This window comes from Gopherus flavomarginatus, chromosome 9, assembly GCF_025201925.1.
Source record: "Gopherus flavomarginatus isolate rGopFla2 chromosome 9, rGopFla2.mat.asm, whole genome shotgun sequence".
NCBI classification, from domain to species: Eukaryota; Metazoa; Chordata; order Testudines; family Testudinidae; genus Gopherus; species Gopherus flavomarginatus.
In genome coordinates, this window is record NC_066625.1 from 33,286,389 (window position 1) to 33,314,279 (window position 27,891).

The following is a 27,891-nucleotide window of genomic DNA, read 5'->3' on the forward strand; positions in this document are numbered from 1 at the left end:
AAGGAAGGTGGCTTTGCGCATCTGAAAGTTCTGCAGCCACTGCTCCTCATCCCATACCTCCATCACAGTATGATCCCACCACTCAGTGCTTGTTTCCTGAGTCCAGTAGTGACAGTCCACCGTGTGCAGCTGCTCCATGAATGCCAACATCAGTCTTGAATTGTTTCTTTCCATGGCACACAGCAGGGTTGGCAGCACAGATTCTTGTTCAGATTCACAGCTCATGAAATACTGCAGGATCAGCCGCGCTGTGTTCATAACGCTCAGCACATCACTGGAGAGCAGTGCAGGATCCATGCTTTCAGGCAGAGATGGCGGTCACACTGTTCACAGGGGCAGTTGAAAAATGGCACAAAACATAGTCAGAAGCCCATGGAACGATGAGACAGAGAAAGCTGCATGATGAGGTGGTGAGCCTGCCCCTATGATGCACCTACTCATGCACTCCTTCAGTGAAAGACCAAGTAGGAATAAATTCTACATGAATAGTCCTACTGAAGTCAATGTGTGTCAAATTGTAAGTGTTAGAGGCCTCTGCTTACAAAAACAAAATGCCTACTAGCGATAGCAGAAGTCTGCCATACTCCTTGTATACAGTATTTGCTTCAATAGAAGGAATGTTTATTAAAAAAAGCAGGAGCTAGAACTCAACTTTCATTCTAGCGTCTCTGCCCATCACATTATTGTCTTGTAATGACTAGCATCTCTCGCTCTTTGCTGCTGGCCAAGTTTTGTTAACAATTGCCAGCTGTGCTAAAGGATTATGCTCAATCCTTTGGCCCAGTGGCTAGAAACCAGAGCTCAGCAGCTTGATCAGAAGAGGAAGCTAAGGAGGCAAACAACAGGGTACTGCATACAAGGTTTGGAGAGAAGCAAGTGATGCTCCAGGACAGAATCCAAGTGAGTTAAATCAGTATTTGGGAGAAGCCTAGACAATCCCTTTAAGCATCTTGACTCTATGGTGACACTTTATGGAACCAGAATAGTACAGTGAAAGCATGCCTCCATACCCCTCTGGTTTCTAACTGAGTTTGCTAACTAGGATGGATTCCCATTAGACACTTTGGCCCAGATCCACAAAAGGACTTAGGTATTGCAATGCCCAACTTTCAGGCACCTAGAAAAAAAAATCAGGAGCATTACTGTAATTCACAAAGCCTGATTAGGGGCTTTGTCTCCCTATACAATGAATGGGGAGAGAGCGACACCTTAGAAGGCAATTCACAAAAGCCGGCTCACTAGGCAGGGACCCAACGAAGCTTGCCGATTGGAGATGCCAAGGAGATGGGTGTGTGCTAAGCCTTTTCCCTCTCTCTGAGATAGGTAGGTAAGTTCAGGCTGCAGGGAGGTGCCTGTCTCTGCTTAGCCACCCACAAACAGGAACCTCCCCTCCCCTTCTCGGCCCCCACTCCAGTCAGGCAGCTGCACCTATTGTGTTTCTTGTGGGAATGAGTGAGGCACCTGCCTTGTTCCACACAAAACGGCCAAAGGAAGAGGCAAGCATCTCTGGATAATGTGTGCAATGAGGTTTTTGCTAAGAAGAACAAAACACATGAGAAACTGCCACCAAAAATGGCCTTCTTCAGAGAGCACCTGAAAAACGCAAATCATCAGTCAGCCATATGGAATCATGCAACAATTCAGTATCTTCACTTGTCCCGTCTGCAACAGATGGGTGATAGACGGCACAGGACATCTTGTCCTGAACACAATGGCGCTGCCGCCTGCTCCAGAAGCCATCCTCACCTTTGTGCAATATGGCTGAGAGTGTACCAGTGCAACAAGGAGATGCAAATGTCACAGGGAAGATTTGGTGTGCTCCAACGCATGTAGCTAGGACAGTGACAAGGGTAGCAACAGACTAACAAACTCATCAGACACAGATTCTGAGGGGGAGTAGAAATGTTTCAACTATCTGCAAATTACTGTGACTATTTTTGTGACTAAATATAGCTTAAAGGGGTATTGCATTAGACTTTCACTAGCTCATTGTTATATGTACGAATTACATAAGAGTAAGTGGTTATACTTCATTATTCACAAGGTATGTTCAAGGCATTCTACAGCCGTTATATAATACTAATGAGACTTAGACGTCGTTTACACGTACTATTGTATTCAGTGATAGCAAGAAGATAATTTTGACAGTTGTACCACAGAAGCTTTAGAGCAGATATCAAAAGTATGTTTTATAATAAGGGGGTAGGCCTGATCTGCCTAACTGCATAAAAATAGACAGAAATACTTCTCTCCAATCAGTCCATTCTACAAATAATGACAAGTATTTTGAAGTATTACATGGTACAAACAAGTTCACATTGTCATAGATCTACAAACTTTGCTTTAACCGAAGGCAGAAAAATACAGGAAAATGCATATCACCTGGGGCTAAATATTTCCTGAACTTTCCAAAACAGTACAATTTGAGCACCAAGATAAGTTAATTGGATTTAGAAGCTTTCTGACCATTTTGGTCAAAGTTAAAACTACATTTCTATGAGTTATGGCCCTTTTAGAAAAAAGAACGAGGAGTACTTGTGGCACCTTAGAGACTAACAAATTTATTTGGAAATAAGCTTTTGTGGGCTAAAACCAGAGGGATAGCTCAGTGATTTGAGCTTTGGCCTGCTAAATCCAGTGCTGTGAGTTCAATCCTTGAGGGGGCACTTAGGGATATGGGGCAAAAATCTGTCCGATGACTGGTCCTGCTTTGAGCAGGGGATTGGACTAGATGACCTCCTGAGGTCCCTTCCAACCCTGATACTCTATGATTCATCAGATGCATGGAATAGAAAATAATGTAGGGATGGATATATGAAAAGATGGGGGTTGCCATACCAACTCTAACGAGACTAATCAATTAAGGTAGGCTATTATCAGCAGGAGAAAAAAAACTTTTGCAGTGATAATCAGGATGGCCCATTTCAAACAGTTGACAAGAAGGTGTGAGTAACAGTGGGGGGAAAAATTAGCATGGGGAAATAGTTTTTAGTTTGTGTAATGACCCATCCACTCCCTGTCTTTATTCAAGCCTAATTTAATGGTGTCCAGTTTGCAAATTAATTCCAGTTCTGCAGTTTCTCATTGGAGTCTGGTTTTGAAGTTTCTTGTTGAAGAATTGCGACTTTTAGGTCTGTAATTGAGTGTCCAGGGAGGCTGAAGTGTTCTCCCACTGGTTTGTGAATGTTGTTATTCTTGACGTCTGATTTGTGTCCATTTATTCTTTTGCATAGGGACTGTCTGGTTTGGCCAATGTGCATGGCAGAGGGGCATTGATGGCATATATTACATTGGTAGATGTGCAGGTGAACGAGCCTGTCATAAACATATAGTTAAGGGTTAATGCCTCTTTTACGTGTAAAGGGTTAAGAAGCTCAGTAAATCTGGCTGACACCTGACCAGAGGACCAATAAGGGGACAAGATACTTTCAAATCTTGGTGGGGGGAAGTCTTTTGTTTGTGCTCTTTGTTTTGGGGGTTGTTCGCTCTCGGGACTAAGAGGGACCAGACATCCATCCAGGGTCTCCAAATCTTTCTGAACCAGTCTCTCATGTTTCAAACTTGTAAGTAACAGCCAGGCAAGGCGTGTTAGTTTTATTTTTGTTTTCTCAACTTGTAAATGTTCCTTTTTGCTGAGAGGATTTTACCTCTATTTGCTGTAACTTTGAACCTAAAGCTAGAGGGGGTTCCTCTGGGCTATATGAATCTGATTACCCTGTAAGGTATTTTCCATCCTGATTTTACAGAGATGATTTTTACCTTTCTTTTCTTTAATTAAAAGCCTTTTTTTCTTAATACTTGATTGATTTTTCCTTGTTTTTAGATCCAAGGGGATTGGATCTGGACTCACCAGGGATTGGTGGGGGGAAAAGAGGGGGGGATGGTTAATTTCTTCTTGTTTTAAGATCCAAGGGGTTTGGATCTGTGTTCACCATGGAATTGGTGAAATCCCTCAAGACTACCCAGGGAGGGGAAAGTTTTGGGGGGACAGGGAGTGATCCAGACATTGATGGTGGCAGTGATACCAGATCTAAGCTAGTAATTAAGCTTAGAAGTGTCCATGCAGGTTCCCACATCTGTACCCTAAAGTTCAGAGTGGGGAAGGAACCTTGACATGGTGGCAGAGCAGTGGGATTATTTTAAACCAAAAGCCAGTAGGATTTTTTTTCTCCTTTCTAGCTGCTCAGAAAGCAGCCTGAGGGCAGAGGATGTGTTTTTAACAAGGGTCTTTGTTAAGAGAAGGCTTCAAGCTGTGAGCAAGCAGCCAACAAAAGGAATTTACAAGCTGAAATGTTTTTCTTTCTTTCTACCTTTCGGGTATAGCTAGTTAAAAAGTCTCTGTTAATCAAGCAGCCCTGAGCTGAGTGCATCCCAGTTTCAATGAACTGCAGAGGGGTGTAGCCAGCACAAGAAAGCAGGAAAATGAGTATCAGTGAAGCAGCTAACAAACTAGAACTGGATAGGCTGGAAGCAATGGAGAAAGACAATGAACATAAGAGACGGATGGAACTAAAACAATTAGAAATTAATGCAGAAAGAGCCAGGGAAGAAGCTGCCCACAAAAGAGCTATGGAGGCGAGAGAAAAAGAGATGAAGGCGAGAGAAAGAGACGGAGGCGAGAAAGAAAGAGAAGAGAAAGCCAAAGAGGCTGACCACCGGAGGGCTACGGAGATCCAGAGGGAGGCCAACAAGCATGCCCTGGAATTAGCAAGGGCTAAGCAGGAGTTACCACCCAACCCTAACAACCCTTCTCCAGGTACTGTTTCCCATCCCAGAAAATTCCCCACCTACAAGGCAGGTGATGATACTGAGGCCTTCTTAGAAAATTTCGAAAGGGCCTGCCATGGGTACAGCATCCCTACAGACTAGTACATGATAGAGCTGAGGCCACAGCTCAGTGGACCCTTAGAAAAGGTGGCGGCTGAAATGCCTAAGGAACACATGAACGATTATGAACTTTTTCAAACCAAGGCCAGAATCAGAATGGGGCTAACACCTGAGCATGCCCGTCGGCGGTTCAGAGCCCTAAGATGGAAACCAGATGTGTCATTTACCCGACACACCTACCACACTGGAAAGAATTGGGATGCCTGGATATCAGGTGCAAGTGCTAACTCTCTGGAAGAGCTGTCCTTCCCAATGCAAATGGAGCAGTTCTTAGAGGGTGTTCCTGAGCAAATAGAAAGGTACATCCTAGATGGGAAACCCAAAACTGTAACCGAGGCTGGGGAGATTGGAGCCAGATGGGTGGAAGTGACAGAAAAGAAAAAAGCTACTAGCAAGGGGAGCGAATATCAGAGGGGGCAAACTGAAAATATACCCTATCACCGGGGGCAACCCAAGACCCCACCTACAACCCAAGGAAAGCCCCAGACACTCTATTGTCCCGCCTCACCAGTCTCCAGCAACCCACCTTGGCCCAGTGACCAGTCAGCTGGGCGATGTTTTAAATGTAATGAACTGGGACACAAAGGCCCACTGCCCCAATAACCCCAACCGATTACAGTTCATTACACCACAATCACACCAAAGATCCCCAGGCCCAGATGCCTCTCAAATACCCTCGGAGCGAAGGGAAACCTTGAGAGCGGGTGGAAAGAAGGTTATCGCGTGGAGAGACACTGGGGCACACGTGTCAGCTATCCACCAATCCTTAGTGGACCCCAAATTCATCAACCCAGAGGCCCAAGTGACAATTCACCCATTCATGTCAAAATCTTTAAACTTGCCTACAGCTGAGTTCCCTGTCCAGTACAAGGGCTGGTCAGGAATGTGGACTTTTGCAGTCTATGACAATTATCCCATCCCCATGCTACTGGGGGAAGACTTGGCCAATCATGTGAAGCTGGCCAAGAAGGTGGGAATGGTCACACGCAGCCAGGCCAAGCAAGCTTCCACACCCATCCCTGTTCCTGAGCCGTCCACCAGGGCCCCGTCTGTGTTACCAGAGACCCAGACAGAGGTGGTGGAACCGGATCCTCTACTCATGAATGCTACAGCCATAGTGAATCCAGTCCCAGAACCGGAACTGGCAAAGCAACCAGCACCAGAACCGTTGCCAGCACTGACTCCAGCGCTTGCAAACCCATCTACAACTCCAATGCCAGAGGGCACCAGCAGGCCTGAACTGGCAGAAGCAGCAGACAACCCTACCCAAGAGGCTCAGCCAGAGCCTGAAATATCACCTAGTGCACCAGCGGAGACCGGTTCACAATCAGCGAAAACAACCTCATCACCTACATCACTTCCACAGGGACCAAGCCCAAGTCCACAGTCTAAGGAGGAACTGATGTCTCCAGCATCAAGGGAACAGTTCCAGGCTGAGCAGGAAGCAGATGACAGCCTTCAGAAAGCTTGGGTGGTGGCATGGAGCACCCCACCGCCTCTCAGCTCTTCTAACCGATCCCGGTTTGCTGTTGAACAAGGACTTTTATACAAGGAGACTCTATCTGGTGGACACCAGGAAGACTGGCATCCTCAAAGACAGTTGTTAGTTCCAACTAAGTACCGGGTAAAGCTCTTAAGCTTAGCCTATGATCATCCCAGGGGCCATTCTGGGGTGAACAGACTCATAGACTTTAGGGTCAGAAGGGACCAATATGATCATCTAGTCTGACCTCCTGCACAAAGCAGGCCACAGAACCCTACCCATCCACTTCTGTAACAAACCCCTAACCTATGTCTGAGTTATTGAAGTCTTCAAATTGTGGTTTGAAGACCTCAAGCTGCAGAGAATCCACCAGCAAGTGACCCATGCCTCACGCTGCAGAGGAAGGTGAAAAACCTCCAGGGCCTCTGCCAATCTGCCCCAGAGGAAAATTCCTTCCTGACCCCAAATATGGCGATCAGCTAAACCCTGAGCATGTGGGCAAGACTCATCAGCCAGCACTCAGGAAAGAATTCTCTGCAGTAACTCAGATCCCATCCCATCTAACATCGCATCACAGACCACTGGGCATATTTACCTGCTGATAATCAAAGATCAATTGCCAAAATTAAGCTATCCCATCATACCATCCCTTCCATAAACTTATCTGGCTTTAAGACTAAGCTTGATATGTCTTTTGCCCCCACTACTCCCCTTGGAAGGCTGTTCCAGAACTTCACTCCTCTAATGGTTAGAAACCTTCGTCTAATTTCAAGTCTAAACTTCCTAGTGTCCAGTTTATACCCATTAGTTCTTGTGTCTACATTGGTACTAAGCTTAAATAATTCCTCTCCCTCCCTAATATTAATCCCTCTGATATATTTATAAAGAGCAAGCATATCCCCCCTCAATCTTCTTTTGGTTAGGCTAAACAAGCCAAGCTCTTTGAGTCTCCTTTCATAAGACAGGTTTTCCATTCCTCGGATCATCTTAGTAGCCCGTCTCTGAACCTGTTCCAGTTTGAATTCATCCTTCTTAAACATGGGAGACAAGACTGCACACAGTATTCCAGATGAGGTCTCACCAGTGCCTTATATAACGGTACTAACACCTCCTTATCTTTGCTGGAAATACCTTGCCTGATGCATCCTAAAACCGCATTAGCTTTTTTAATGGCCATATCACATTGGCGGCTCATAGTCATCCTGTGATCAACCAATACTCCAAGGTCCTTCTCCTCCTCTGTTGCTTCCAACTGATGTGTCCCCAATTTATAACTCAAATTCTTATTATTAATCCTTAAATGCATGACCTTGCACTTTTCACTATTAAATTTCATCCTATTACTATTACTCCAGTTTACAAGGTCATCCAGATCTTCCTGTACGATATCCCGGTCCTTCTCTGTGTTAGCAATACCTCCCAGCTTTGTGTCATCCGCAAACTTTATTAGCACATTCCCGCTTTTTGTGCCAAGGTCATTAATAAAAAGGTTAAATAAGATTGGTCCCAAAACAGAACCAAAGCCAGGTTGGGGAAGTCCTTCCACTGGGAGGGAATGGGCAAGGACGTTGCTAATTATGTCCAGTCTTGTGAGGTGTGCCAACGAGTGGGAAAGCCCCAAGACCAGGTCAAAGCCCCTCTCCAGCCACTCCCCATAATTGATGTCCCATTTCAGCGAGTAGCTGTGGATATTCTGGGTCCTTTCCCCAAAAAGACCCCCAGAGGAAAGCAGTACATACTGACTTTCATGGATTTTGCTATTCGATGGCCAGAAGCAGTAACTCTAAGCAACACCAGGGCTAAGTGTGTGTGCCAGGCCTTAGCAGACATTTTTGCCAGGGTAGGTTGGCCCTCTTACATCCTTACAGATTCGGGAACTAATTTCCTGATAGGGACCATGAAAACCTGTGGGAAGCTCATGGGGTGAATCACTTGGTTGCCACCCCTTACCACCATCAAACCAATGGCCTGGTGGAGAGGTTTAATGGGACTTTGGGGGCCATGATAGGTAAATTCGTAAATGAACACTCCAATGATTGGGACCTAGTGTTGCAGCAGATGCTTTTTGCCTACAGGGCTGTACCACATCCCAGTTTAGGGTTTTCACCATTCGAACTTGTGTGTGGCCATGAGGTTAAGGGACCATTACAGTTGGTGAAGCAGCAATGGGAGGGGTTTACACCTTCTCCAGGAACTAACATTCTAGACTTTGTAAGCAACCTACAAAGCACCCTCCAACACTCTTTAGCCCTTGCTAAAGAAAATCTAAAGGATGCTCAGGAAGAGCAAAAGGCCTGGTATGATAAACATACCAGAGAGCGTTCCTTCAAAGTAGGGGACCAGGTTATGTTCTTAAAGGCGCTACAGGCCCATAAAACAGAAGCGTCATGGGAAGGGCCATTCACGGTCCAAGAGCGCCTGGGAGCTGTCAACTATCTCATAGCATTCCCCACCTCAACCCTAAAGCCTAAAGTGTACCATGTTAATTCTCTAAATCCCTTTAATTCCAGAGAATTAAAGGTTTGTCAGTTTACAGCCCAGGGAGGAGATGATGCTGAGTGGCCTGAAGGTGTCTACTACGAAGGAAAAAGTAATGGTGGCGTGGAAGAGGTGAACCTCTCCACAACCCTGGAACGTCTGCAGCAGCAATAGATCAAGGAGCTGTGCACTAGGTTCGCACCAGCGTTCTCAGCCACCCCAGGACGGACTGAATGGGCATACCAGTCCATTGACACAGGTAATGCTCACCCAATTAGAACACCACCCTACCGGGTGTCTCCTCATGCCCAAGCTGCTATAGAACAGGAGATCCAAAGCATGCTACAGATGGGTATAATCCACCCCTCTAACAGTGCATGGGCATCTCCAGTGGTTCTAGTTCCCAAACCAGATGGGGAAATACGCTTTTGCATGGACTACCGTAAGCTAAATGCTGTAACTTGTCCCGACAACTATCCAATGCCACACACAGATGAGCTATTAGAGAAATTGGGACGTGCCCAGTTCATCTCTACATTAGACTTAACCAAGGGGTAATGGCAAGTACCACTAGATGAACCCACCAAGGAAGGGTCAGCCTTCATCACCCATGCAGGGATGTATGAATTTAATGTGCTTCCCTTCGGGCTGCGAAATGCACCCGCCACCTTCCAAAGACTTGTAGATGGTCTCCTAGCAGGATTGGGAGAATCTGCAGTTGCCTACCTCGGTGATGTGGCCATTTTTTCTGATTCATGGGCAGAATACCTGGAGCACCTGGAAAAAAGTCTTCGAGCGCATCAGGCAGGCAGGACTAACTGTTAAGGCTAAAAAGTGTCAAATAGGCCAAAACAGAGTGACTTACCTTGGACACCAGGTGGGTCAAGGAACGATAACTCCCCTACAGGCCAAGGTGGATGCTATCCAAAAGTGGCCTGTCCCAAAGTCAAAGAAACAGGTCCAATCCTTCTTAGGCTTGGCCGAATATTACAGGTGATTTGTACCACACTACAGTCAAATTGCTGCCCCACTAACAGACCTGACCAGAAAGACACAGCCAAATGCAGTTAAGTGGACTTAACTTTTAATATCGCTATCAGTAACAGAGGTAGATGCAAAGGGACAGCATCAAATTAAAAATCTTATTAAAAACAAGTTTTAACTACCACATTGTGATTCACAAATAATTAAGACATAATTGCTTTGCACAGTTTAACTTCTGTATTTCTCCCAGCCTAGACCATGAAATCAAAACTAGTCACTTGCATTTGTTTCCGGTCTATTTCATTTTCAGTTCTCAGGCCCATGTCCTCTGGTAGCCTATCTTTCAGCCTAAAGGCCAAACACGTTATTCCCAAAAGTCAAGGTTCACAAATCAACAGTTTAGGGACAGATTTTCTGCCCTATTCTGCTTCCTTTGCACTGCTTAGGTGGCGCAAAAGGAGCAGAAGCTATCTGCAGACCCCTGCTGTGGATTTACTTTTTGCTGTATTCATAACTTTTTGTCTCCAAACCAGGATGCAGCTATCTTAGTTTCCAGTGAATTATTTATTTCCTCCAAGGGATCAACCTTTAATTTTTATATAACACTAGGGCAAGCAGCTTTTCCATAAGTGCTCCAGGCTCTGGATTTTCCATCTCTGCTGGACAGCCCAGAATACACGTGTTTTGGGATTACGCTTCGTCTACTGGTAGCTCTACCTGGCTTTTCAACCCAGCACTGTCTTTTGTCAGTCCTTTGTTCTAAACAGTAACCACCACTAAGGATGGAGTTTGTACATTCAGTCCAGATTGAGCCAATTCAGTCATTTTAATTTCTCCTCCAAAAAAAGTCAGAGGGTTGGAGTTTACCTAGTCCAGAAACAAGGTCACTCTAAGGCCTGGTCTACACTACAAAGTTAGGTCGACGTACACCACCTTGCATTAACTTGCTGTGCATGTATCTCCATGCTTAAATTTGTCTCCTGTCAATGTAAGTGCTCCATTACAGCAATGCAGTAGCACCACCTCCCTGAGATGTGTAGAGCCAGGGTCGACATACTGAGATTGATGCAGTGAAAGTGTAGACACTACGTTATCTATGTCGACCTTAACAGTCCTCCAGCAGCTGACCTTTAAAACCCTGCAGTTTTTTGAAATGCCTTTTCCTGATTGTACAGCCTGGCAAGCACCCCTAGCAGTCACCTACTGTTGTGTGCAACTGCCCAGCCGACTATGCCTATTACATGCATCCAGGGGCTCCAGCGATACCTCGATCCAGAATCCGTTTGAGACTCTACTGCAGTTCAGTCAGTCACGGCATTGAGCACAGGCGAGCCTGATGCAGGGGAAGGAACATCAGGTAAGTGTGTAAATGTATGTCTCATTATAATGATATACTGATGGCACCCCAATGTAACAGCTATCGACTTTGCATTAATTTACTTACACGTAGGAGAGGTAGAGGAGTTCTCAGCTTTTCATTACTCTGTATAGTTTGACAAAGGGGGCCATATGGAGCAATCTGTGTGCACAGGGATGTCCCTTGAATCCTCCTGAGAGAGCTCAATGAAACATTCCTGGAGGCACTTTACAATCCTCTCCCAAAGATTTCTAGGGATGACAGTCTTATTTCTTCCTCCACAGTAGGAGGCTTTTTCACATCAGTGGATGATAACATCGCCAGGTACCATTGCAGCACACAGGCTAGTAGCTTCACATACACTGACCTATGAAAGCCCTGGCTGCTGTATGTGTAGCCAAAATGGACATGAACATTCTTTCTCCTCGTTAAGTTCAATACCATTCATGTATTAAGATTTTTATGTATTTGCTTTTAAATTGCAAGCACGAAAATTTTTTTTGCACACAGGTTTTGTTACTCAATAAAATTCTATTGTTCGGAAAATAATTCATCTTTATTAATTCCCAACATGAGCTGCAGAATGTCTAGCAGAACTGAAGGCATCCACTTGTTACTGTCAGCATGACGCAACTCATAGGATCAGTGACAGCGTAATGATCATAAATGTACAGCAAGCACCACCAAATTAATAGGTGCATTGGCAGTGTTATATTCACAGATGTACACCAAGCAGCACACAACTCCTAACAGGCCCCCAAAACAGCAGAGCCAGGTAGAGCACAGTACACCACAAGCATTACCGAAAGAGCGTTTTAACAGTGAGCCAGCCACAAGGTCTCCCTGAGCTGTACAGCTCTGCACTGAACTCTTCTAATAACCCTTGCTGCCAGGGTGCAACTCTCCACTGAGCCAGATGCAACTTTTCCCCTTTGCTTGACAGATACTACGCAAGACACAGCAGGCAGCTATCACCATTGGGATATTTTTCTCACAGAGATCCAATCTGGTGAGTAAACAACATTAGCATCCCTTTAGTCTACCAAAAGCACATTCAACTGGGATTCTGCACCTACTGAACCAATGAATCTCTCCCGTGGTACTGTCCAGGTGGCCGGTATACAGCTCCGTGAGCCAGGGGAAGGCTGGATCCACCAGGATCATTATTAGCATTTTAATATCACCAATGGTAATCCGCTGGTTGGGAAAGAAAGTCCCTGCTTGCAGCTTTCTGAACAGTCCTGCATTCCTAAAGATGTGAGGATCAAGCGCATTCCTGGACCAGCCCACGTTGATGTTGGCAAAGTGTCCCCCGTGATCCCCCAACACTTGCATAACCATAGAGAAGTATCCCTTTCTGTAGATGTACGCTGGGACAAGATGGGATGGTGCCAAAATTGTACAGTCATCGCAGTTATTAAATCGTTTGTATGCGCACACTTGGTTTCTTGTGTCGGCGGTGCGTGTCCTCCCCAGGAGCACTTGTGTCGATTGTACTATCAATGTGGGACAGATCCTGAAACCCAGTAACAGTTGACATAAGCAACGCAGTGTCTACACTGACACCGTGTCATCCTAATGACATCGACCATGACTCTATGCTGCTTGAGAAGGTGGTGTTACTAAATCATCGTAGAGAGGCACTTACGTCATGAGGAGCCAAAGTTAAGTGAAGACGCTTTCACAGCTAGGTCAATGCAAGGCAATTTACTAACTGTGTAGCGTAGACCAGGCCTGAGTTTCAAGCCTTTTTAGGCAGGGTCAGGATTGTGCATGCCTTTAGGAAGCAGGCCCATCCCCACAGAACACAATGCTGAAGGTGGCTGTCCATCTCTGGAAATTCAGGGTCAGGAGTTCTGTACCCACTGTGGGAAATAGAGAACTGCCTGGGGACCAATCAATGAACATCCCTATAATCAAACTGCTGCAACTGCTGAGAAATGTCTTATGAAGAATGTCTTCCATCCATACATACTCTGAGCCTCTTCAAATAAGATGAATTAATTCATCATTCCCGCTGCAGAAATGCCACAGTAATCTAAATACCATGATGACCGACAAATTACAGCCATCAGGTGCCTACATCTAGAACCCACTGTGATGACTGGCCTTACATCCCAATTACACAAAGCAGCACCATAAGTCTCCTGCGTTTTTAGTTAGTAGGCTGGTTCCCCTGTACATTTCAAATCACCCCAAGACCACAAACATCCTCCTTCCTTTCCCCCTCATCAGGCCATTTAAAGATTCCATTGACACACTGGTTTGACCACTGTTAACATATACCAGTGAACAGTGCCTCAGTTTTGTTGATCACAGCAGTCTCTCTCCAGAACAAGCACAAGGTCATCTGCTTAAGAAGCCCTTGGGAAAAGAGACAGCCACCTCTTAAACGGTGCAACACAAACACTTCTACCCCCACTGAAAGCTTCACCTTTAAGTCTAATTTAACCCACATCTCTACAATCCCATGGCAACAGATGCCCCTGATTTATTTGAATGCCAATTAATTATCCTGGAGAGGGTAAGAGACACAAAGGATAAAGAGTCACATGGCATTGGCAATACAGATGTTTGCGTGTGTTTGTCATTGCTAGGAGAGCAGCTAGAAGACCTGATAAAAATGTTTCACGTTAACAGATAAGTTAACGCATCAGTCTGGTTCCTATATCCCCTTGCAAACCAATACTCAGGAGCAACTTTTAGGAGAACCTAGAGTCTTGAAAGCTGTGGGGATTCAGGACTGGATGTCCCAACCTAAGTTCCCTGCAAGCTGCGCCTACTAAGCACTGCACAGGCACTCAAGGAACCCGCCCGGCCAGGACCTGCCACGGCCGGCAGAGGGGTGCCTCTCCCCGAGTCCAAACTTGGCCCCAGACCTGCCACAGCTGGGGCATCCCTCCCCAGGCACGAACCTGCTGCAGCGGGTGGAGGGGCACCCCTCCCCAGTCCCAACCCAACCCATGTGTGGGAAAATTTAGAGGGAACACTCCCAACTCTCTTTGACCAATGACAGGCAATCTTCAGTTCAGATTTGTGCAACCTTCAGGCTTGGTAGTCACATTCTGGGGTCTCCGGACTTCCCAGTTTGAGGAATTCACCAATCAGAAGAATCAAATGACCTTGTCCCATGGACTATAGACAAAAATCCCTCCGTAAGCAGAATTAATAACACTAAACAAGCCTCCCATTCATAGGAGAAAGGAAGAAAGGAAAACGATGGATGGAATAAAACAGAAGTGGCAGCCATACAGGTCCCAGGGAAGAGTGAAAGGAAAAAAATAATCAAACGAACCTTTTTATTTAAGCAACACATTTACACTGTCAGGCGAAAAAATCCTTTCTGTAGGACTTTAGGGGCCAGACAGCCTGGAAGTAACAGATTTATTGATCCAGTAAGAATCAGGTTTTCTCCCTGCTCTGTGGAGGCATGCGTTTCTTGTTAAGTTCTGGTGGTGCAAGGGGCTGTCTCCAACCCATGCAGTCACAGCAATAAGCATTTAGTCTGAGGAGATGCTGTCTTCTTACTGCAAAGTGTTGCTTTCTGTGTCTTTAACCCTGAGGTCAGATACTGGCCGGAAGGAAGCATTATCCCACCCAATAATTTTTGTTGAGCACCACACACCCTGTACTGTTTACACCATACAAGGAAGTTAAATGCAGAGACAGGGAAATAGAGAACAGCCCTTATGGTGTAAAGAAGTCAGATGCCTTGAGTTTTAGACAAGCAGGGCTAAGCCACAAAAGCCCATGAAGTGCTCTTAAAACTCCACTTGCAGATCCACACCCATTCTTTTCCCAGGGAGCTTCCCTCTCCTGTACTATAACACAACTCAAAGGACTCCTGGCAGGCATTACAGGCCCATCATCTAAGTGTTTGATAAGCAAAGGTCTCTATAAGATCCATGATGAAAAAAAATCTTCCCATGATGTAAATTCTCCCATCACGTGTGCAACCCAAACTCTGCACCCTTGGCCTAGGACAGAGGTCCCGAAAGAGGGACCTGGCCGGCTGTGTGCCACTCAAGCAGTGATAGCAGCAATCAAACTGCACAGGTGAGGCCCAGCAAGCGCCGTCTGAAGTAAAGTATCAGAGGGGTAGCCGTGCTAGTCTGGATCTGTAAAAGCAGCAAAGAATCCTGTGGCACCTTATAGACTAACAGACTTTTGGAGCATGAGCTTTCGTGGATGAATACCCACTTCATCAGATGCATGCAGGAAAGCTCATGCTCCAAAAGTCTGTTAGTCTACAAGGTGCCACAGGATTCTTTGCTGCTTTGTCTGAAGTAACAACTTCACTGTCAATAAGACAAGCAGGGGGTGTGCCGGATGGGCGTTAACGGGCCAGTGGACCTTGGGACTGCGCTGATCACACCTACATCACACGGTGACCTTTAACCTCCAACCTTCCCAAGGCCCCGGGAAACGGGTGTGGGGTGAAAGCAACCTCCTGGGGCAGAGACGCGGCCAGGCCCCAAACCTGAGCACCGCCAAGGGGGGCCAGGGCGCAGGGGAGAGCGCCATGTTCAGGGGCGCTGGGAGGAATGGAGGGGCAGAGCCCGGGGCGAGCGCTGGCGAGCTGAGAGGAGGTTGATGCGGGGGCAGGACCCAGGGGCGCTGGGGGGAGGCGGGGAGGGCCGGGGGTCGAGGCCTGGGGGGGGGCGGTCTGCCCCCGGGCCGAACCGCCCTTACCAGACTTGGGCGGGTAGCGATAGGCCGAGTTGGCCTGGATGTCGATGTCCTCCACGCCCGCGATGCGCCGGCTCAGCAGGGAGCCCATGGCGGGACCGGACCGGCCGAGGAGCCAGCAGCGGCGACAGCGGCCAGCGAGCACCGCGGACCCAGCGACTCGCACCACCACAGCCAGTCGCGGGGCAGCACGGGAAAGCGAGTCCTCCCGCCCCGTCGCGCAAGGCAGCTCCTGCCCTCTGGGACTACAACTCCCAGCAGCCACTGCGCCCGGTCCGCCACGCCACAGCGCTACGGCTCCACCGGGCCGTACCAACAGCGAAGTTGGGGGTGCGAGTAGGGGCTGTGCGTGCCCCCTCACCCAATGGACTTTTCCGGGAGTGTGGCAGCTGTAATGCTCAAAGTCGCCAGCAGAGGGCGCTGTCTCCTGTCCGGCAGTCAAGCCCAGCCTGCGAAGATTGAGCTTGCTGCGGCCGGGTCAGCTGGAGCAGCCCCCGCCAACGGGCCCACCTCGGACCCGCAGCAGGGCGGTGGGGATCTCTGATAGGGAAGCCCCCGCATAGCTGGGCAGGGTGACGGAGCCTCCCTGCACTGGGATCCCCATAGTGTAACCAGACCACCCCCAGCAGGGTGGGGGAGGTTGACAGGAGCCCTCACTCAGACATCCTAGGGCCATGCTACCTATAAAGTGATGGGGTCTAAATTAGCTGTTACCACTCAAGAAAGAGATTTTAGAGTCATTGTGGATAGTTCTCTGAAAACATCCACTCAGTGTGCAGCAGGAGTCAAAAAAACAAAGATAATGTTGGGAATCATTAAGCAAAGGATAGAAAATAAGTGAAAATATCATATTGCCTCTATATGAATCCAGGGTATCCCCACATCTTGAATACTGTGTGCAGATGTGGGCGCCTCATCTCAGAAAAGATATATTGGACTTGGAAAAGGTTCAGAAAAGGGCAAAAAAATGATTAGTGGTATGGAACGGCTTCCATATGAGGAGAGATTAATAAGACTGGGACTTTTCAGCTTGGAAAAGAGATGACTAAGGGGGGATATGACTGAAGTCTATAAAATCATGACTGGTGTAGAGAAAGTAAATAAGGAAGTATTATTTACTCCTCATAATTCAAGAACTAGGGGTCACCAAATGAAATTAACAGGCAGCAGGTTTAAAATAGGGCTGTCGGTTAACTCACATGATTAACTGAAAAAATTACTTGTGATTAATTGCAGTTTTAATTGCACTGTTAAATAATAGAATAACAACGGAAATTTATTAAATATTTTGCCTGTTTTTCTACATTTTCATATATATTGTATTCAGTGTTGTAATTGAAATCAAAGTGTATAGTATTTTTGCTTACAAATATTTGCACTGTAAAAATGATAAACAAAATAAATAGTATTTTTCAATTCACCTAATACAAGTACTGTAGTGCAAGCTCTTTATCATGAAAGTTGAACTTACACATGTAAAATTATGTACAAAAAAACCTGCATTCAAAAATAAAACAATGTAAAATTTTAGAGCCTGCAAGTCCACTTAGTTCTAGTTCTTGTTCAGCCAATCACCTAGACAAACAAGTTTGTTTATATTTGCAGGAGATAATGCTGCCTGCTTCTTGTTTACAATGTCACCTGAAAGTGAGAACAGGGGTTCTTGTGGCACTGTTGTAGCCGATGTCGCAAGATATTTATGTGCCAGATGTGCTAAAGGTTCGCATGCTTCAACCACCATTCCAGAAGACATGCTTCCATGCTGATGACAGGTTCTGCTCAATAAGAATCCAAAGCAGTGCAGGCAGACATATGTTCATTTTCACTATCTGAATCAGATGCCACCAGCAGAAGGTTGATTTTCTTTTTTTGGTGGTTCGGGTTCTGTAGTTTCCTCATCAGAGTGTTGCTCTTTTAACTCTTCTAAAAGCATACTCCACACTTTATCCCTCTCAGATTTTGGAAGGCACTTCAGATTCTTAAACTTTGGGTTGACTGCTGTAGCTATCTTTAGAAATCTCACATTGATACCTTCTTTGTGCTTTGTCAAATTCACCCATGAGCACTTATGCTCCAATACATCTGTTAGTCTATAAGGTGCCATAGGACTCTTTGTCGCTTTTTGATGATTACCTGTTCTCATAGACTTTAAGGTCAGATGATCATCTAGTCTGACCTCCTGCACAATGCAGGCCACAGAATCTCATCCATCCACTCCTGTAACAAACGCCTAACCTATGTCTGAGTTATTGAAGTCCTCAAATTGTGGTTTGAAGACCTCAAGCTGCAGAGAATCCTCCAGCAAGCGACCCGTGCCCCACGCTGCAGAGGAAGGCGAAAAACTTCCAGGGCCTCTGCCAATTTGCCCTGGAGGAAAATTCCTTTCAGATCCCAAATATGGCCATCAGCTAAACCCTGAGCATGTGGGCAAGACTCACCAGCCAGCACCCAGGAAAGAATTCTCTGTAGTAACTCAGATCCCACCCCATCTAACATCCCATCACAGACCACTGGGCATACTTACCTGCTGATAATCAGCACCTATGCATGAACTTACTTAGTTCTTTTTTGTACATATAATATTTTACACACACAAAATTTCTGCATATCATCTCCACTTTTAATGGGGGCTCCAACGTGAGCAGTTATCTTTTACTATACAAAATCTAATGCAGATAATAGCAACTACTGTTATCTAAAGGGATCTGTTCATTCCCTCTGGGGCACCTGGAGTTGGCCACTGTCGGAAGACAGGATACTGGGCTAGATGGACCTTTTGTCTGAACCAATATGGCCGTTCTTATGACATGATCTGCAGGCTGGGGGCATTACAGACAAAGGTAGACCTAGCTGACAGGGTAAGGGATTGGTCTTGCCCTGCAGTGCTCAACCACGGGCAGAGTGCTACCTGCAGGGATCCCACAGGCATGGGACCATTCCCCCAGAGGGGTCTGGCACTCTCTGTGCCCACTTGCTTTGTCTGGATCAAGGGGGACCCGTTAGGTACTCAGGCAGACCCAGGGATGTCATGGAAGGAATGGGTGAGGTTGGAGGGGACATGCCCTGGACGGGAGATGGCTTGGGCTGTGGAATGGTCTTGGAATGGCCTCACTTGGGCCACTTAACACCAAACCGGTGAAGCACTGGCAGATATGCACTAGGGAGCAGTCCTGTCCCAGCCCGGGAATGGAAGGAGGAGGCTCAAGGATGATTCCAGCTCTGACTGCTGACAGGGGATGGATGTTGCTGGAAATGCTACTTCTCTGCTGTGGGTCCTATAGAGATGACTGGCCCCCATGAGATACATCACGATCCAGGCAGCTTGGATCGTGGTGGGCCTCGGACTACGCTTGGCAAGTAGTCTCCAGGGACCCCCGCTTGAATGGAAATACGATGCTCCATGTTCATGATAACTAAAACACCCACCCAAGGAACAGACCTGTCACATGACTTTTACTGCCTCCCCTCATACAAAGTTTTCAGTGATCCACCCAGGGTGGGTCCCCATTGTGCACTTTGATCTGCAATTGTCTCCTGCCGGAAACCTGTGGAGGCAGCCTCTTTCCAGCCAGGGGACTCACATCACAGCACCCATCTGTGGGCCTGATCCTGCAAAAGGCTGAGCACCCACAGCTCCCATAGTCACAGGAAGAGGAGGGTGCTCAGCACCTCCCAGGATCTGGCCCTATGTGAAGGCTGCACTGGCAGGACATGTGAGAAGGTCAGAAGTACCTCATGATTCTCAAACACATATTTGTTTAGATACATTCACCTGGGCCGTGTTACCAGAGATACAGCTAACCTTCCAAGGGACCAGAGATTCACCAGTTCAGACTTCTCATCACGGGCCAGCCCAGCTCCCCAACTGGTGTCAATCAGTGTAGCTCCATAAAGTCAATGAGCTACGGTGATTTACCTTGGCAGAGGGGATGGCCCTCCATAGGAAGGGGTCCAGAGCAGGAGTGCCAGAACAGGAGAGGCCAAGCGCCATGCCCTTCTCACTTTGAAAAGAGGCCGGGCTATGCCCTTCACACTTTTTATCAGCCCCAAAGATGAACGACTGTGGCAGGGGCAAGGATGTGGTTTTGTGGGCTGTGTGAAAGCGGAGCTTCTGGGGACGGGGCAGCATAAGGGCAGGAGCTTGGGGAGAAGGGGCGGTGTGGGGACGTAGCCTCAGGAAGGGTGGTGCGAGGGCGGGGGCTCGGAGAGAAGGGACTGGGTGGGGCGTCGGGGAGAAGGAGCTTGGGGAAAAGGGGCAGGGTGGGGCCTTGAGGGAAGAGGCAGGGCAGGGGAGAAGGAGCAGTGCAGAGGGTGTGACCACGGTTTGGGCACCAATGGCCCACCCATGGTTAGAAAGCTTCTTGGAGTATACATTTAGTTTGAGCCTCTGTCATGGTACTTTTAAAAAGTTTCCATGTGGTTTGCAGGCATTTCATTTGTGTGAGTGTTCCTTTTAATATCCATTTAACTAGCTTTCTCATTTCTCTGTAGTTCCCCTCTTTGAAATTAAATGCTACTGTGCTGGGTTTCTTTGTAATTTCTCCCTTACAAAGATGTTAACATTAATTACATTATGGTCGCTATTACTGAGCAGTTCAGCTACATTCACCTCTTGGACCAGATCCTGTGTGTCACTTAGGACTAAATCAAGAATTGCCTCCATCCTTGTGAGTTCCAGGACAAGCTGCACCAAGAAGCAGCCATTAATGGTGTCTAGACATTTTAGCTCTGCATCCTGTCCTGAGGTGACATGTTCCCAGTCAACATGGAGATAGTTGAAATTCCCCATTATTATTGGGCTTTTTGTTTTTCTAGCCGGTCTAATTTCCTTGAGCATTTCACAGTCACTGTCACCATCCTGGTCAGGTGGTTGGTAGCATTTTCCCTACTGCAATACTCTTATTATTCAAGCATGGAATTTCTATCCATAGAGATTCCAGGGTATAGTTTGATTTATTTAAGATTTTAAATTTATTTGACTCTATACTTTCTTTCACATTATAGTGTCACTCCTCCACCAGTGCGACCTATTCTGTCATTCCTATATCTTTTGTAGCCTAGTATTACCATGGCCTATTCATTATCATCATTCCACCAAGTTTCTGTGATGCCTGTTATATCCATATCCTCATTTAATACCAGGCACTCAAGTTCACCCACGTGAGTATTTCGGCTTCTAGCATTTGAATACAAGCACTTATAAAATGTGTCACTATTTAGTTGTTGGCCTTCATGTGATGTAACTGAATGGGACTTTTATGCTTCGTGCAGCGGTAGGACTGGAAACAGGGACCTGTGAAAGCTGGGGAGGTAGGCTCTGGCCATGGGGAAAGCTGATGGGGGAGAAAGACAAGGGAAACTGGTTTGATTCGTTCACAAGCCATGTAAGCAGGAGAGCTGTGGGGGGAGCTGAGTGATGGGGACATCGAGGGCCAGACAGATGATCAGGAGAACAAGTGTTGGGGGGGTTGATAAGGCAAGAGGCAGGGTCTGAGGCATGTGGCAGAGCAAAGGAAAGTGCAGCATTAACACTCTTTACTGAGGGGACAGCACAAGAGTCAAGGTTTCTGGCTCCCTGTGCCCGGTAGTGGCTGAGCTCTGAGTGCAGAGGAAGTCTCAGGGCTGGACTTTGTACTCCTGGTGTGTGTGCATTCCCAGAGCAGGGAGTGGAGATGAAGGACATGCCCTTGTCACTAGAGGAAGGCCTGGCTTGGCTTTCTCCTTAGCTGCTTTGCATCTGCTTCCCCGACCTGCTGGTAAGTTGGGCAAAACATCCCATCAGCGCCTCCCTGGGCACCAGCTGTGCTGCTGCCTCCTCACCTCTCCCCCATCCACACATATATCCTCTGCTCCCCCTCCCCTTCCCACATCAGCCAGCCATTCTCGAGCCCTCACCTCTCTACTTCCCAAGCATTGCACTGCTCTATGGCTGTGCCTACGTAGACAGCTAACTAGCCAATAGATCAGGTGTCAGCAGATGACACTCAAGAACAGAGGCCCTGGGTTTGGCCCGACGGAGTTGTGCCAGCAAGTGGGTCTGTACGGTTATACCAGTATAGTACACAGCAAGGTATAGCTAGGATACAGGATGCCGGTATAGCTATACCAGCAAAGCGCTCACCCTGGTGTAAACTGTGCTGGAATGGTGGAAGAATTCTCCTGTCAACCTAGCTACCGCCTCTCAGGTAGGTGAATTAACAACAGCAAGGAGAGAACCCCTCCCACTGCTGTAGGTACTGCCTATACTGCAAGGCCGATACAGCAGTGCAGCTGTGCTGCTATAGCATTTTAAGTGTAGGCACAGCCCTAGTCTCACCATTGCTGGTGCAAGAGCCTTCTTCTCTGCAACGACCATTTGTCACTGCAGCCTCTGATTATATCAGACTGGCCCACCAGGCACTTGCCCAGTGGGCCTTTCACTTTCTTGGCTGTAGGGCTATCCTGCCCATCTCCTCACTGACTGATACCTTTGTCTACAGGCTGCTGCCTGAATGAACAACAGAGAAGAGGCAGGAGCCCTGGGGATGCTAGGTGTTTGCCTGTAGGGGAGGGTGGATCAAATAGTGTGGGAGAGAGTGTTTTTGGATGCAGATTCTGTGTGCGAGTGGGATGTCTGTATGTGGGTGAAAATGTATAAGTGGGTGTGTATGTGGAGTATGGGAAAGAATTGTAAATGGTCCAGGCCAGACCAGGATGAGGAAGCAGATGACATCCTAATCTCCATGACTGGGTCATGAGCAGCTACTTAGCTGGGAAGGAAGTAGCCAGCCAGAAGACATCTATGCAGAGTGCATCACTTGCTGTGACCATCACTGGGCAGTGTGAGAAGCCAAAAGCAGCCTGATCTCAGTAGAAAAAACGACAACCCACAGATGGGCCCAGAGGGACATAAGAGCAACCTAATCAGTGCCGGGAGCAAAGCAAAGGGTCTGCTGAGCTGTTTTCTGAGTCCGTAATCGTCCAGCAACTGAGCTGGGAGTGTCAGAGACTGAAGCTGTATTTCCCTGGCTCTTGCTCATTGTCTCTCTCTTCCCCTTTCTGCACTTTTGTCTGGATTCTCTTAAGAAGAAAGAAGTTGTTAGACCTTAAGAGCAGAAGTTCAGAGCTACCTCACATATTTGGGAGGCAGTGAGGTCTAGGGACAGAGCACTGGACACAGGAGACAAACAAGAGGAACTGGAATTGCTCTTTGATTAGCATAAATTTTATGTAGTTGCTATTACCGAAACCTAATGGGATGATTCCCATAATTCAAATGTTACAAATCAATGATCATAATAAGAAGGGTCAAGTGGGCAAAAGGGAAGAGAGAATGACACCATGGGTGACCAGTGACCCAGCCCTTAGGGGAGGCTAGCCCTCGGCCCTGCCCCTTGTGCCCGATACCCCTCCCCTTCCCCTCCTCTTCTGCCACCCCTCCCACACAGGAGCCCAGAGTACCCTACCGCAGCTCCTGGCCCCAGCCTGGGCAGTCGGGCGGTACGGTCGCAGCATCCCCACCCTTGGAGCACCAAGCAGCAGCATCCCCAGCCTCAATGCGCCATGTGGCTGGGCAACGTGGTTGCAGAATCCCTAGCCCTGGTGCACTGGGAAGCCAGCCCCAGAGTACCGGGTGGCAGTGTCCCCAGCCCTGGTGTGCTGGGCGGCCAGGCAGCCGGGTGGCATGGCCACAGCATCCCCAGCCTGGGTGCAGGGAGGCCAGGCAGTGTGGTCACAGCACCCCCAGCCCTGGCGTACTGGGAAGTTGCCCCCAGCCTCTGTGTGCCAGGTGGCCAGGCATCATGGTCCATGTACTGGGAGGGAGGCAGGCAGGCCAGCCCCTGCCAGCCTGGGCCAGGGCAGAGTGCCGGAAACTTCGGAGAGGGCCTGGGGATGGAGCATTCGCGGGGCCAAGCTAGGCTGTCTGGAGAGGCACAGCCTCCCCCAGCATATGAAACCTGCCGCCCATGAATGACACTCTGTCAAAAATGTCATTACCTGTTTCCAGGAGTGGCACCAGGGTTTCTGACGCCCTAGGCGGACAGCCATTTTGCCGCCCCCCGCGGCCCCGGTGGACCTACCGCAGTAATGCCAGCGGATGGTTCACTGCTGGAAAGGCTCCGGTGGAGCTGCCGCAGTTATGCCAGCAGGTGGTCCGCTGGTCTAAAGGCTCCAGTGGACCTGCCGCAGGCATGCCTGTGGCAGGTCCACCAGAGCCTTTAGACTAGCGCACTGTCTGCCGAAATGACTGCGGCAGCTCCACCGGAGCCTTTCCAGCAGCGGACCGTCCGTCGGCATCACTGCGGTAAGTCCACCGGACCCGCATGCCGCCCCCCCTGGCAAAATAGCGCCCCCCAAAAATTCTGGCGCCCTAGGCCATTGCCTAGGTCGCCTAAATGGTAGCGCCGGCCCTGCCTGTTTCCAGGTCTCGGACAACTCATAAGAAAATGATCCTGAATGTTTATGGGTCAATGTCCTACCAGATACAGCACAAGATGAGGTAGTAGCTGGTGTTTGCTATAGACTGTTAAATTACACTAGGGGACAGAAAGACATTGGAATTTCTAAACTTTATAGATGACCATTTCCTAACTCAAAGTGTTGCATCCCACATGGGGGGATTCTATAGTAGCCCTCCTCTTGAGAAATAAAGAGGAACTGATTACAGAACTAAAAATTAATGCTAACTTAGGCAGGGCTGGCTCCAGGCACCAGCATTCCAAGCTGGTGCTTGGGGTGGCAATCTGAAGGGGCGGCAGTCCCTGTTGTTTTTCCCCCAAGCAGCACTCTAAATTGCCGCCGTGGACGGCGGGGGCAGTCCCTGTGCCTTAGGGCAGCAGACGCGTTTCCGCGGCAGCGGCAATTCGGCAGCAGCTTCTACGTTTAGCTGTCCGGGCGGCTTCAGCTAAACGTAGAAGCTGCTGCCGAATTGCCGACACCGCGGAAACGCGCCTGCTGCCCTAAGGGCACAGGGACTGCCCTTGCTGTCCACGGCGGCAATTCGGTGCGCTGCTTGTGGCGGCGAAAACTGTAGAGCCAACACTGAACTTAGGTACAAGTGATCATGACTTGATCCCATTTATAATGTGTGAAGAGAATAAAGTCCTAACCAGTGATATATATAGTCAATGCTTTAAAAGGGCCAACTTCACAAAGATTAAAATAATGATGAGCCAAATCAGCTGCAAGGAAGAATGTAAACAGAAATGTGAATGATAATTGGGAATTGTTTAAGAACACCTCACTAGATGCCCCCAAAAAACCCTCACAGTCCTCCAATTGAGGAAGAAGTCCATATTGGTTAAAAAACTGATCTGATTTAGAGGGGAAGTAAGGCAGTTTTATATATATATATATAAACAAATGGAAGAAAGATGAAGTTGACAATAATGAAAATAAATCAGAAGCTAGGAATTGTAGAAAATAGATAAGAGAGACAAAGGGGCACAAGGACAAACCTTAGACAATAAGAAGGAGTTTTTAAAGTATATTAGGAACAAAAAGGATCCTAACAATAGTATTGGTCCATTATTAGATGTAGATGGTAGAATTATCAATAATAATGTAGAAAAGGCAGAAGTATTCAATGAGTATTTCTGTTCTGTATTTGGGAAAAGAACAGGTGATTAGTCATATCATATGATAACACTCTTTCCATCCCTCTAGTATCTCAGGAGGATGTTCAAAAGCAGAACTTGCATCCAAGAGTTTTAAGAGAGTTGGGTGAGGGCCTTGCCAGACGGATGATGTTGATTTTCAATAAGTCTTGGAACACTGGGAAAATTCCAGAAAACTGGAAGAAAGCTAATACTGTGCTAATATTTAAAAAGGGTGAATGAGACAACTTGAGTAATTACAGGCCTGTTATTGATCCTGGGCAAGATAACGGAGTGGCTGATGCTGGACTCAATTAATAAAAAATTAAAGGAGGGTGATGTAATTAATGTCAATCAAACTGAGTGTACAGAAAATAGATCCTGTCAAACTAACTTGATTTTTTTTATGAGAATACAAGTTTTGTCGATACAGGTGATAGCAGAATACACTTTTACCCTGATATAACACAGCCGTGGGGAGCCAAAAATCCCTACTGCATTATAGGTGAAATGCTGTTATAAAGGGGTAGCGGTGGCTGGACTGCAGTGGTGGTTTAAAGGGCCCGGGGCTCCCCACAGCAGCCCTAGGCCCTTTAAATCATGGGCAAGCCCTGCTGACGCAGCCCCCGGGTAGCAGCGGCAGGGCTCCGGCTGTAATTTAAAGAGCTCTGGGCTCTGGCCACTGCAGGGAGCCCGAGCCCTTTAAATCGCTGGTGGCGCCCCGCTGCCGCAGCCCTGGGATAGTGGCGGCAGGGCTCCAGTGGTGATTTAAAGGGCCTTGAGCTCCCCGCAGCAGCCGGAGCCACCGGAGCCCCGCTGCTACCGCGCTATATGCGAACCCATGTTATATCAGGTCACGTTATAGTGGGGCAGTGGTGTATTTAGACTTCTGCAAGGCATTTGACTGGGTACCACATGACATTTTGATTAGAAAATGAGAAACATATCAAATTAACATGGCACACATTAAATGCCTTAAAAGCTGGGTAACTGATAGGTCTCAAAACGTAAATGGGGAATCATCATCAAACGGGTGTGTTTCTAGTAGGGTCCGACAGTGATTAGTTCTTGGCCCTACACTATCGAACATTTTTATCTGTGACCTGGAAGAAAAACACAAAAACATCACTGATGAAGTTTGCAAATGACACAAAAATTAAGGGAATGGTAAATAATGAAGAGGGCAGTTCACTGATACCAAGCAATCTGGATTGCCTGGTAAATTGTGCACAAGCAAACAGTATGTATTTTAATATGGCTAAATGTAAATGTATACATCTAGGAACAAAAAATGTGGGCCACACTTGAATGATGGGAGACTCTATCCTGGGAAACAGTGACTAGAAAAGTTTTGGAGGTGGAGATGGATAATCAGCTGAACATGAGATCTGAGTGCAATGCTGTGGTCAAAAGTGCTTATGTGATTGTAGGTTCCATAAATGGGAATCTCGAGTAGGAGCAGAGAGGTTGTTTTACCTCTGTATCTGGTGCTAGTGTGACCACTGCTGGAATACAGCATCCAGACTCACAGAGCTCAATCTATGCAGGTAGCCGGAAAGTGGAAGGCAGCTTGGGCGAAAGTGATCATGAAACAGGGTGACCAGACAGCAAATGTGAAAAATCGGGGTGATGGGTAATAGGAGCCTATATAAGAAAAAGATCCAAATATCGGGACTGTCCCTATAAATTGGGACATCTGGTCACCTTATCGTGCAATGATAGAGTTCATGATTCTAAGGAATGGTAGGAGGGAAAATAGCAGAATAAAGATAATGTTCTTCAAGAAGGCAGACTTCACCAAACTCAGAGAAATGCTGAGTAAGACTCTAAGGGAAAAAAGAGTTCGGGAGAATCGGCAGTGTTTTAAAGAGTCATTATTAAGGACACAAGAGCAAACTATCCCAATATGTAGGAAAGATTATAAGTATGGTAAGACACCACCCTGGCTTAATCAGGAGATCTTCAATGACCTGAAACTCAAAAAAGAGAGTCATACAAAAAGTGTAAATCAAATTACAAAGGATGAATTTAAAAAAAACAAAAACAACACAAGCATGTAGGGACAAAATTAGAAAGGCCAAGGCTCAAAATGAGATTAAACTAGCTAGGGGCATAAAGGGAAACAAGAAGACATTTTAAAAATACATTAGAAGCAAGAAGACCCAGGACATGGTAGGCCCATTACCCAATGAGGAGGGAAAGACAAGAAAAGAAAATGTAGCAACTGTCGAAGTGTTAAATGCCTTTTTAGTTTAAGTTTTCACTAACCCAATGATCCAATGACTAACATAGTGAACATCAGTGTAAATGGGATAGGATTTGAGGCTAAAATAGGGAAATAACAAGTTAAGAATTACTTAGGTTAGATGTCTTCAAGTTGCAGGTCCTAACAAAATACATCCTAAAATACTTAAGGAACCAGCTGAAGAGATCTCTGA

The 27,891-nt window shown here is 47.1% G+C and overlaps 1 protein-coding gene across 3 annotated transcripts in view; it reads right to left on the reverse strand.

Moving 5' to 3' along the window:
• MGRN1 (mahogunin ring finger 1) overlaps positions 1-16,045 on the reverse strand; it is a 120,615-nt gene extending 104,570 nt beyond the window's left edge. For all 3 annotated transcript variants that reach the window (XM_050968233.1, XM_050968235.1, XM_050968234.1), the window contains exon 1: positions 15,882-16,045. In XM_050968233.1, coding sequence (XP_050824190.1) covers positions 15,882-15,969 — 88 coding nt within the window. In that variant the 5' untranslated portion in view covers positions 15,970-16,045. The remainder of the gene's footprint in view (positions 1-15,881) is intronic.
• Between the last annotated feature and the right edge of the window lie 11,846 nt (positions 16,046-27,891).